At 53.1% G+C, this 12,607-nt stretch overlaps 1 protein-coding gene across 2 annotated transcripts in view; it reads left to right on the top strand.

The window, feature by feature from the left end:
* SPPL3 (signal peptide peptidase like 3) overlaps positions 1-9,484 on the top strand; it is an 86,149-nt gene extending 76,665 nt beyond the window's left edge. For both annotated transcript variants that reach the window (XM_032967734.2, XM_032967735.2), the window contains exons 10-11: positions 1,165-1,274; positions 2,259-9,484. In XM_032967734.2, the coding sequence (XP_032823625.1) occupies positions 1,165-1,274; positions 2,259-2,330 (182 nt within the window). In that variant the 3' untranslated portion in view covers positions 2,331-9,484. The remainder of the gene's footprint in view (positions 1-1,164; positions 1,275-2,258) is intronic.
* Positions 9,485-12,607: the final 3,123 nt, after the last annotated feature.

Raw genomic sequence — 12,607 nt, 5'->3', positions numbered from 1 at the left:
AACGCCGCTCGAAGCCAACAGTGGATGCTGCCGCTGGTGCTCTTGCTGCTGCTGCTGCTGCTGTTGTTTCCAGCCTGAAACTTCCAACTGCTGGTTGTCTCCCCCATCGCTCTTCTTTCCCCCAGTTGCTCATGTTCATTCGCGGCTTCTGAACTCTGCGATGGCGTTTCGCTGCTACGGCGTTTCCCGCTGTCTTCCTCCCTGCTTCTCTTACCTCGGTCTCCTCTCCGCTGTGAAGTCGTCTCCCATCTCTCGTCAGTCGCGTTCCATGACCTGTGCTGCCCGTCTCCCGCCAGATTTACTTGGCTTTAACGACGGGCATAATCGGTGGTCACTGTTCTGTCCAAAATGTTTTACTCAACCCTCTCTCTCTGTCTTAGTGATTACTCCCAAACACACACTTAGCATGCTGTGCGGGCTTGCGTTCGATGAGCAGTGCTCCAGAGCGCCTCGGGGGAGCGCCTTTCCATTGAAAGGCCAGTCTAGCCCGGAGCGCATCGCGCCATTGGCTAACGGTCTCAAGGGAGCTGCCTCGCTGAGCGGTTGGGTGGGCGCGTCGGAATCCAGCCAATCGAGAGGCAGCCACGCCATTACCTTCCCGCAAACTCTCCATTGGCGCACTCGACGCGCGCGCCCATTGGCCGAGCCGGGCGAGTCACGGCATCGCACCACCAATCGCGAGCCCTCTGTGTCCTGACGCGCCGTTCGGCAAACCACCACCGGCCGCATTGCACGTTGGGGAGCGCCCGCGGCGCTTAACAGACTGTTGGGGCAAGTGCTGTTAGCGGGTACCTAATGAAGGCCGGCACGGCACACCAGGGAGTGGGTGTCCGGCACCATGCCCGACCGCCTTTGTCTCCCTAGTGGCAATGTTTACACACCGCACCAGGTACTCATTAGAGTTTGAGTCGAGGCCCAGGACCGGTTAGAATATTCGCCACTATTATTGGTTTTCAGCGGGAATCCAACTCGGGTGATCGGGTTCGTAGCGTAGTGCACTGACCGCGACACTACCGCTCCTTACCACTTGCACACACGTGGGCGATTGGGTGTGTTTTTCCAGGGGACGGCCCTCTCAATAGTCGGATCATTGTCTCGGTGTGCGTGCGTGTCCGGTGGCCTCTGTGTGCGTGGCTGGGTTGGTGGTGGGGGGGTGGTGTTCAGGTCTCCTGACGGCCACCATCGCGTCCCGCATCCACCGGGCCGCTCAGCCCGCGCTGCTCTACCTGGTGCCCTTCACGCTGCTGCCGCTGCTCACGATGGCCTATCTCAAGGTGACCGCTCTCACTCTGGATGCACACGCAACAACAACGCACGCGCAACAACAACGCACGTGCCACAACAACGCACGCGCAACAACAACAGCAACAGCAAGCTGTTGGCAAGCTGTTGGCGACGTTACCATGGCGCACACGCCAGGCTTGGGTGCACTTTGAGGCTACGTCAAGTGTCGAAGGCTTGCTGCACTCTGCGATAGCTGGCGCCAAACTGTGCCACGCCCCTCCCGCATGGCCTTGTGGGATCTTCGGTACGTCATCCGACCCTGAAGGCGTACCGATGAAGTTGTTTTATTTTTTTATTCCGATTGAACGAAATCGGAAGAGGGAACTGATGATGTCGCCGTACGTCGTCGGGAATTGGGGAAGGGTTAATGTAGCACATTTCAGCTGTGGGAGGCATGGGGCCCTGGGAATACCGGTGGGGGGATGGTAACAGTCTCTCTCCAACTCGTGCAGGGCCCAAGTGAAATTCAATCCCCCCCTTTGACGCCGCCCCCCCCTCCCCCCCTTCGTTACCCCCATGCCCACCTGACATGAACCCCCCCCCCCCATTGCAATTTGCCCTCTTTATCTTGAAAAAGCTTTCCCGCTCGGACACAGTAGCACCACCGCCGAGCGTTTCTGGCGAGCGGCTTCTGCGAAGTGACTTGAGGGGTAATTTCCGCTCGGTCATCTTGCCCGGGCCCCCCACACCACCACACCCCCCCCCCCCCCCTGTTTTCTGTTAAATGTCAAGAGCAGCGGAAGGAATGTTCCGTTCCCACATAACACGTACGTGAACTTCCGCTCGTTGCCAATTTGAGAGCACGTTGGCGCACGAGATCTTTTGCAAGGTGATTGGCTGGCGTGCGGAAAAGTAACGTTACAGTACAGAAATCTCACTTGGTTTAAAAAACATTTTTTAATCAACAATGACACGATGCTCATGTGCAGCACCTAACTCCCATCCGCGCTTGCGCGTCGCTGTTTGCTGTCCAGGGCGACTTGCGACGCATGTGGTCCGAGCCCTTCCAAGCCAAGAACGGCGGCTCCAAATTTCTCGACGTATGATGGGAGCTGCGCGTACCCCGTCCCGGAATTCTGCCAGCGCCGGCCATCGCCCTGCCCAACCCGGAGCCCCCGAACGTCAGCACGTACACAGCGCCCAAGGCCTGGACTGTCTCCCCTCCAGCGGTGCCCGCCCGCTAGCCCGCCCGCTAGCCCGCCCGCTAGCCCGCCCGCTAGCCCATACACCACGGGCTGGTGGCATTGGTCAAGAAAGTCGTGCTGAATTAATTTGTCCACTTACTCCCCCACACACCCACAATCCCCAACCAAACCTCGAGCTCCTTCGGACCATAACTGAAGTGCACAACCCATTGGTTTGGAAGTTCTGTTTAGTTACGTTTTCCAGTTTATTTTGTACCGTTTGTATTTCCTTCCACCAGTCGTTCTGTTTTTTTTTTATCGTTTCTATTTATTGCTTCGTTGTTATTTTTTTTTTCACGCGAAATAAGAATGGAAAAAAAGGGACCCCACTTTGACCGACGCCCCCCTGCCCCTGTCCGGGCACCGTCGATCACGGAGCGTTCGTGGCCACCCTTGTGGCTTCTCCAATTCGACCGCCACTGCACAGTCGCATGCACGGCGCCATCTGTGTGTCACACAAGCCCCCAGCCGTTGTGAAGTTCAGGGTTCGTCGTTTTGTGTGTTTTGGTTTGGGTCATGGGGAGGAAGGGTGGTGGTGAGCGAGGTAGGGGCTAGGTTGTTACTTGCTTTTTTTGTTGTTTTTAATTCAAGACTGACTTCGGATCGTTGCTGTGCACGCGAGCCGTGGATGATGCGCGAGATCCCCCGTTGCTCATTTAGACGGAGGAGCGATCGGAGCCCTGGCGACCGATGCCTCAGGTTGATTCCCCCGCATCTGCCACATGCCCCCCCCTATTCCCCGCAACACCCCCCCCCCAGGCCCCTTGCCCACTGGGACTCATGATCAGTGGCGGCAGTAGCAGTAACAGCTGCCACCACTGTCCCCTAGCGGCAAGACATCCGCACTCTATGTTTACAATGAACACGAGATGAGTGGCCACCGGTCTGCGTCTACCCTTCTGGGGGGGGGGGGGGGGGTAGGGGAGGACCTCCCTCCCTCTTCTGTCATCTGACCCCGTAACCCTGGAACGCATCTTAACCCACCGCGAGATCCGAAGCGTGACTTCTTAACGCGGAGCGGGAGGGGCGTTTTTTTACGAACGTCTTTTACAGGTTTTGTAGTTTTTGTCGTTCCATTGTTTGTGTCGTCACCGTTGTCATCGTCGTCGTCTTTTGAGTTGTAACTACGGTGGACGCTGCTGTGTGCAGTGGAGCGAGAGGGGTCAGAGGTCGTACAGAAGTTGGGGTGATGGGGGGGGAAGAGGTCGCTCATTGCCATCCCAACCACTGTGGTCCCTCAGCCACCTCACCAGGGCGTCTGGTGGCCACGTGGCCCGTCTATTTAAATGGCCTCTTGTCATTGCTACGAATATTGTTGTTATTAATAAGTATATATAATCAACTACTGTACATTAAATCCACGGCACTGCCAGTGGCTGCTTGCGGTGTGTAATGCAGTGCCAAAGGTGACTAAATAAAGCAAATTAATTTGCGGCAGGGGTGGAGTTGGGTGTCTGGGGCGTGTAAAATGACGTTCTCGGTCATTTGACTCGTCGTTGCGTTAGAAATTAAAATGTTCTCTGGCGGCTCGGCCGTTGGCGAACCGTCGAGACTCGCAGACCTACATCTCGGCAAGAACGCGTGCACAGACAAGGAAAAAAGCAAAGCGATGCAGAAAAGGTGCGGCGAACGTCGAAAGCCTCTGCTGGTCACCCGTGTAGTCATCTTGACGACACCAGCGTGGCAGCCCGTGGTGCCAGACGCTGGTGCTACGGGAGTACACATTTCGTTTGAACGTGTGCACTCGTGTGACGATTCCGACGCGTGCACGTATGGCGTGTGCGGTTCCAGTGGGGTTATGGGAGGAGGGTGGTTTGTGTTGCTTCTTGCGCCAAACCAAGTCGCCCCCTTCTTGACCTTCCCAGCCTTCCAGCCGTGCTGCTCACTTCATTGCGAGCCCACGTTCGGACACTTCGTCCATCGCAGCTTCTCACCAAGAGCACGTTTGAAGGCGTGTACGGATTACGTCGGTAAGAGGCTAACAAACCCGCGTTAATAAAAAAATGTGTACGAGGACAGCTGGAGCTTGCCCTGGCTCGGACGCTTAACGCCGACCTCTGCTCAGCCGCTAAGCGGAACTAGTAATGCGTTTTGCCTTCCTGAGCAAGGTTGACAACTTCACCCTCCTATAATCCACTTGACTTGACCTCGATCAAGGTGTACGGTGAGGGGTGGGTGGGTGGAACCATTGCGGATTTTGGAGGGGGCAAGCAGCTGTGGGGTAATCCCATTGTCAAATAATAAGCAAAGGGGGTGCGGGGGGGGGTTGGTGTTTAATGATGGCTATTGTTATTCAACATACCTGAACATTATTTTGAAGCATTCTTACATGCGTGTCACGGTGTGTAACATTTATGTACGAGTGGTGTACAGCGTGAAGTTATTGCGACTTTAACATTGATTGTGCTGGAGGGGGGGAAGAGGGCGGGGGTTGGGGGTAGTCCCCCCCCCCCCATTTAACTCTGGGATTCGCGTTTGAATTGTCCTGGGGCAGTTGATCGAAAACTGTTGCTTGTTGCGTCCGGATTCGAGCCGCGTCTCGGTAACGCGTGTGAACATGCCGGTATTTTCTTGAAAGAACCAACAAATGTGTCGCCACTTCAGGTTCTCCCGTGGGAAATCGATAATAATAATGAAAAAGATGTATCGGGCGCATTTAAAAGTAACGTAAGACCGTAGTTAAAACAAAACGGTCGTCACAAAAACGTTACGATTGAAAGTGAACCCACGTCAAATTTCGCGGATACGAATGATGAGAAAGTGAACCCGGATGATTTGTTTTTATTTTGGAAACCAATCTCAAAAAGTTAAACTGACACGAGGATTTATGAATTCGCCACTTTTGACAAACAATTTTAATAAAACGCGATCCGGGAGAGGAGAGAGAACCCCCACCCCCTCCTAAACAGATGATATTACAAATCGCCAGTGTTAGCGGCCTCCTGCCAATGTGTGGTGGCCCCCACCCCCCCATGCTTCATTTGAATTCCACACCGATGCCACCCACGCACGCTTCCTGCCCCGTAGACGGAAACGTGCAGATCGACTCTGGGAACCACAAGATTGTCTTCGTGCGACTGTAATGGATGGAGATCGGCGGCACAATTGGGGTTCAGTCGTCCGATTGAAATCACCGGCCACTCACAAACCTCTTCACAACCCTTCTCATCAAGCAGTGTCCCCGCCCCCCGCGCGCGCTGCACTCCTGCAGAGAGGTCTGCCAGGTCCGAGGGGCACCGCGATGTCACGCGTTCGAGAGACATCTCAGCAGAGTGGCGGCGGCGGCGGCGGCGGCGGCGTCTGCGACGAAATTGGCTAATGGCAGTGTGAGCTAAGGAACGGCTGGGGGAAGGGGGGTGGGGTTGTCGAGGCGGGAGGGGGGGGTGGCGAGTTTGGTACATGACGCTGATTCGCACCCGGGGGATAAAAAAAAAATTATGTTTGATATAAAATTCGTGGAAGATTTGGTGGGGTTGGGTTTATTATTATTATGTATGTTGAACTCGTCTCGCACCACCGCACGTAGCCTGCCGTGATAATCGGGAGTTGCACGTGCGAGAGACAGAGTGACGCGGCGGTGTCTGCACCAGCACCCGCATTTCATTGTTGCATTATTAACGCGTTCACGATATGTAAACATTCTGTCATAGGAATGGTCGCGGGGGAGTGTATTTTATTTGGCAAACGAGAATTACTTGTATTTGACTTGAAACGCAATGGCCTAAATGCCATTTAACCACCATCATCAACGCTATCAAATGACAACATCAACATCAGCCCCTCCACCCCGTGGCTCTCGGTGGTAGAGACGACGATTATCCGCTTCGAGACAATAAGAGGACGGCGCCAAGACATTAACGGCATTTCGTTTTGCTTCCGTTGACACCACGCATCTTGCGCGACTGCGGTTCTACTAACAAACAAAAACCAAGAGCGAGATTCGTTTCTCACGCAGGGTTCGAGAATCAAAAAAAAACATTCGCCCGCCCCCTTGCGTGTCCGTACTTTTTTGGGGGGGTCACGGATGGGGGGCAACGTTTTACCCCCCCCCCTCCTCCTCCTCCCCCAGCCACGGCGAAAGGCTGCGCGAGGCGTGTCACAATAGCAACAGCGTCGTACAGACTTCGAACGCACACACACACAGAAATGTCAAAGAAAACGTGTAAATATTATACATAAGAAGTGTCAGCGATAGAGAGCGCCCCCCCCCCCCCCCATTTACCTCTAACTCATCCCTTTTTTTCTCGAATATTTGTTTTGGGGTTCGTTTGGTCAGCGCGCGATTTGGTTCACACTTTTACATATTTTAAACGAAAACCTCATGGCCAGAACACGTTGTATGATAAGAGCCGACGGGGAAACCCGTCGCAGTAAATTGTTCCTCGTTTTTTGGTTTATTGGCGGTGCGTTGACTGATGTAAATAACGTGTCTTATTTCGTTGTCCTGTTTTTTTTTTGTTCCCCGTTGCTCTTCCCTGCGTGTTTATATTCACCTTGCGTGTACCGTCGTGGTTGCGACGTGATGACTCGTGTCGTGTTTATTGCCCGTCTCGTAAATAAAAAAAACCCCGACCAACAAAACACGGGAACACAACGACCCCCCTATCCCCCCCCACACACGCGAACTAGCGCGATGTACAGGTCAACGCGGCCCTTCGCTCCACGTGGGAGGTGCTCACCGACTCTCCCGACCCCCCCTCGCCGTCTCTGTTAACTCATCCCAAACATTACCTCCATCCCGAATGTTTGCAACGGCAACAAAAATATCTTTAAGAGATGTACGAGGGTTATAATCGCCGCCCCGTTTTCATCACCACTACGATGCGTTCCTTATCCTGTGTCGTGGAGATGACGTTGGCTTATTTGCTGCCCGGCGAGCTGATTGGAGCGAGCCGCGAACGATGGTGGTAGAGATTCGTGAAATAAAAACGCTGTTTCTGAATGCAAAACTGCCGGAGCACAGTGGCCACGCCTCCCCTCCCCAAGCGAACATTCAATTAACCCTCGATTGTCCGTGGGGTGACGATGATCCGCGGTTCCGTATTCGCTCACCTCTAACTTGCACGCCGGCTTAAATCGCCGAAGCAGCTCCTCCTCCACTGCTCGAGGGTCAGTGAAGCAGCGCCCCGACGTGACCACACACAAGCTGGCGAGCACACACCGAGTAAGAAACGATGCAAACGGGGCAACAATTTGTGTACATGGATCAACAATGCATATGTTTTTTCCAGCCTAATATACATGTTTTGAATTATCCGTGTTTGCTTTATCCAGGCCATCCCTCGCCCCCACCCCTTCTCCTCCCCCGCCTCTTAACTCCTGGATAATCGAGAGTTGCCTGTATTTTGTTCTAAACCTTTTGGCTGGGGGGGGGGAGTGATGTGGGGGGGGGGGGTGTTTTGAAGTTCGGCAGTGACATCGGTGAATTAAAAAAAAAACTCCCGCCCGGTGAAACCGCTCCGAAATGTTAAAAGGAAGCCAGTCTGGTTTGTGGAATGCAGCCATACAATATTTTTGCACGCGCGGGGTTAAGCCATTCGGTGTCCCGGTAGTGCGCGCTCGTGTGTGTAGGGTTAGACTCTGTTAGAGCAACGCTACCAGGGTTCCACTCGGCTGCGGTGTTCATCCCACCACGCTCCCGCCTTTCTCCGTTTGCCCCCAATCTTTTGCAAATGCAAATCACGACATTTGCTGCGCACGTTGCCCGCGCCGGACGGATTTGGTAAAGGCCGGGAGAGCTGCGCCGTGCCTGTAGTGGCATTGCCATGGGACCTGCCTTCGTGATGCTGCCCCCCCCCCCCCCCCGGTGGATTCGAGGATCGTCATCCGGGAACGACTTGCTGGTACGGTGGTATAGCGTGGGCTTGTGCCACGTCCTGGCGTGCGAAATATATATATAAAAAAATGAACATTAAAAATCACACTGTCGGAAGGCCCAGAAGTGGAAATCGTGCCAAGCACGGCCGAGGTGTTTGCCGGTGGCGTCTCCAAACAGCGTGGAAATGTCACGTGGCCAGTGCAGTCGCAGTTTGGCACTGAAACTCTGCGGCAATGACCGCAGCACTGACTGGACTGCGCGCTCCGGAATTTATATTCCTTATATCAAAATATAATTATGTAAACTGGGATAATTTGGTCTCAATGGAAATAATGGAGGGTTTTTGTTAATCAAATGGGGATACCTGCGCACCCCACTGACCCCCTGAAAGAGCCGGGTATTTAGAGGTCACGGGGTGGCCAAACCGCGGCTCGCGAGCCAAGCGGAGTCTTCCCAGGCAGCTCGAAAGAGGCGCGGATACGTACTTTATTTTTACATTTTAATAAATCATTTTCATTTTAAACGGGGGGGAAAAAAATGTTCTGCGGGACCGGCTTGTACGGGCGCTAACTCGTCCCCCCCCCCCCGGCAGCGGAACCATCCTTGAACACCCTGGCGGTGTTGCTCCTGCGGATTCTTAATTCAGAACTTCACGGCCCAACCAGCAGGCTCGAGCTTCAGCACGAGAGAATACGCGCGCAAAGTCGCGGCCCTCGGCCAGAGGAAGATGCCTACGTGTGGCTTATAGGGTCAGTGGAGATTTGTCCGCCCGCATCCCACACCGAGGCTCCTTTACCGAAGAGCCCCTTGATACCACAGCAAGGGTGCAATCGGAATTTCACAGGGTTCCGGTGTCTTGCGGTGTCACTGCCCTGCTGCTTGTGGGGATCGGGGATGGGAGTCTGACTCCGTACGTGGTCGTGGGGGGTCTCGGTGAGAGTGGAGTTGTGTTTGTGGCAGGGCCCCTTCCGCTCCCCCCCAGTTTCTCCCTTCTCTGGAGTTACCCCCTCCTCCTTTTACTAAAGTCTTATAGTGTAGATGCTTGCTGCTCAAAACTGTAAAAAAAATTACATGCGATGAAACATTTTTTTTGTTATCGAGTAACACCTACTTCATGACTGTCGTTACGTTTATCGGTCACCTGATAATTAGACAAACCTGGAATAATAAATCAATAAAAGGACAAAAAAAAGCATTACGTTTGAATCGTGTTTGGCGAGTTCTTTGTGTCTGTTTAATGGTATTCGGTATAGTTTCTGCTAATGATCATATTCAGCCATGATCAGCAGCTGCTGTATGGAGACCTCGCCAGACCGTCGCAATCTCTCTTACGGTCTAGGGGGAATGCAATCACTGGCGGAGCCAGTGGGAGGGGGGGGGGCTCGTGCCCCCTCCAATGATCCTATCGAAATCCCTAATTTCGATCGGATCATTGGGGTTTATTGGTAATAAATCGGCATTTTGCGACCCCCACTGCCACTGTGTAGCATATTATGAGATGATAGGACAATAGTCTGAGTCCATAATTGGCAATAAGTAACGACAAAGCAGTTGTAAGTGACTCACAGAATTGTGCGCAGTTGCGTATACAGGACACGACTTCAGCGAGCGCGATGCCGATCACACGACGCGGTTCGAATTCGACCCTCGATCGATGGCTGCGACATCGCCACACACGCGTCGAATAAAAAGCACCTCTGCCGTGGACGGCCACCACTCTCAAGTATTTTCCGTCCTTGGTCTGCCACTCCGGTGCCACAGTGGGGAGCGGAGGTGGTGCGTCTGCCCAGTGTTTCCAGTCCCGTCAACCCTTAACTCAACTTTCTATTTTTTTTACCAGGTAAGTTCCACTGAGTTATCAGCTTTTAGAAGAGACCTGGCCGCACATGAGAGCTCTACGAAGTGGCTCACCACGTGGAAATGTTTCACATCAGCAGCCAAACACTGTGAACGCGTGATGATGATTCTAAATGTGGAGGGGAAACCCGGACTACCCGGAGAAAAATCCACGCGGCCACGGGGAGAGACACACAAACTCCAAATATACAGCAGGCGTCAGGGTTGGGATCGAACCCAGGACCTCCTGCATACCAGGCGAGGTAGTTAACATCTCCTAGCCACCTGAGTCTACCCAGTGGACCTAAAGTCGGCGATTTCTCGACAACCTCACGTGGTCTCAAGGTGCACCTAGCCTGCCACAAGCGCTGTGGTGGCATCCACCGCCGCTTAGTGGTGAACGGCGATTGCTGCTATTGTTGGTGTCTCTGGTGAATGTGTTGATGTTTGTTTTCTGTTTACATTAAACCGCGATTTGAGTTTGAACTGTGTCATATATCGGGTCTTTGTGTGGGGTTGGGCATCGTTTGGTGGGGCTTTTGCCCCAGGGACCGGTTAAACCGGCTTTAGCGAATAATATGGTATTTTGGTACTGGAAAAAGGAGGCCTCATGATGCGGCTTTGGATAGTTTTGGCAGGGCTCACAGCAACCTCATAGCCAAGGTTGCATCTACAGGACATCGATGGGGGTGGGGGGGGGGCAAATACTCAGAGACAGAAAAAGAGACCTGACCGCTTGCACTGCACGTTCTATCAAACCTGGCTCGTTAAAATTGTGGTGGTCTCGTGCTCAATCCATGACACGGGAAAAAAGGGCGGAGCTACCTGCGTAGTCGTGGGAGTGGTTACCCGAGCGGTGGGAGTGGCTCACCTGGGTGGGAGTGGGGCGGGGATGTCTTGGCGGGTGGGCGGGGGCTACGTGGGAAGCGGGGCAGGGCTAAGGAGCGAAAGAGAATCGGGGAAGCCACTGAGGGGCGTGGCTAGTGACTTAGTGGGCGGAGCTGGGAAAACAAACGGGCGGGGCTCAGGGGCTGAGATAGGGAGGGCGGGGCTGAGGGAGAGGGGCGGGGCTGAGAGATGGAGGGGCGGGGCTGAGAAAAGGAGGGGCTAGCCAGGTCACTACCCCCCCCCCCCCCTATAAAAGGGCAGAGGTCTGTCAGTGTAAAATTATTTTTAGTTTTTTTTTCTATCTACGTGACTTTACCGAAAGAACCAAGAATATGTAAAATTACAGATGTGTATCCAGGTAATAACCTGCTCTGGGGCACCGTATCAATAGGCTCAACAAATCTGGTCTCGCACAGCCATACCCGATTAACACATTCCTGCGGAGGGAGCTGGTAGGCACGTTGGGTTGCTCGGTCAATGGTCAGGGTCAACAACGGCGGCACCACGTGGTGTGTTCCGCGTGAGTAGGTTAAACGTTGAGTTTTATAAGGGCACCACGGGGTGACCAGCCCCTCCCCACCCTCCCCACCCAGCCCCTCCCCACCCTCCCCTCCCCACCCAGCCCCTCCCCACCCTCCCCTCTCCACCCAGCCCCACCCCTCCCATTTTTGGATGCTTGACGGACGGACGGACACAATAATCCCCTGTGGGCTGGTGCAACCAGGAGGTTCCTACCAGTATAAGACGCAGCTGTGTCAACTTGAGCCTTCCAACCTGGTGAATACGGAATAGAGAAACGTTGTGGTGCTCTATGTTCATTGTGCGCAGTAGAGGGCAGTGCAGCCAAATCTTATAAGCTGCCCGCCTTCACCATCCCGCAGTGACCACCGTGGTGAGGCATGATCAAATCATCCCCCCACGGTCTGCGTGGGGTGGGGAGGTCCTCCTCATCCAGCAGTGGAATGACGAACGTGCTGTGCGTTTCCGTTGCGTCGTAACAATGTGAGCGCGTCGCAAGCCTTGATACGTTACATTTGTCATTGACGAGAACTCAGAATCCGACTGTATTTATACTGGAGGAATCCGATGAGCTATAAAGCTTTTTTTTCACGGATGTCCAGAAAAGTGGCTCAAGAAGAGGGGGGGGGGGGGGGTCATGGTTCATGGACACAATATTAAGGTAGGAACAAATATTCGGCTCGAATTCAGATCTTTATAAACATGCCACGCAAATAATTAATATGTAAAGTATGATCTTGTGTTTTGATCATAGTGTGCTGATCTTAAAGGTGCATTGAAAAATGTTGATTCTGCTACTGATAGTCCTGCTGTTATGGAGTGACTCATGCAGCCAGTTATGGCTGCAAAGTTTGGTCGTACATGTTACGTATATCGTTTATTGTTAAATTTGAATTACAGTTCCTATGATCACTGTTACATTGTTTTTATAGCTTTATTTTGGTGATTTCGAAAACGTTTTGGTTTAGCCATATTTGTTTGTTGTAGTACAGAGTTAGACTGATAACTTTAATCTAAATTGTCTTTTGGTTGTTATTGTTTGACTTGCATCCCACTGGGATTTTTGCACACAACGTTG

The sequence above is a fragment of the Petromyzon marinus genome, chromosome 38, assembly GCF_048934315.1.
Source record: "Petromyzon marinus isolate PM22_M1 ecotype Great Lakes invasive population chromosome 38, UKy_Petmar_22M1.pri1.0, whole genome shotgun sequence".
Lineage (NCBI taxonomy): Eukaryota > Metazoa > Chordata > Hyperoartia > Petromyzontiformes > Petromyzontidae > Petromyzon > Petromyzon marinus.
This window is presented reverse-complemented; position numbering and strand designations above follow the sequence as displayed.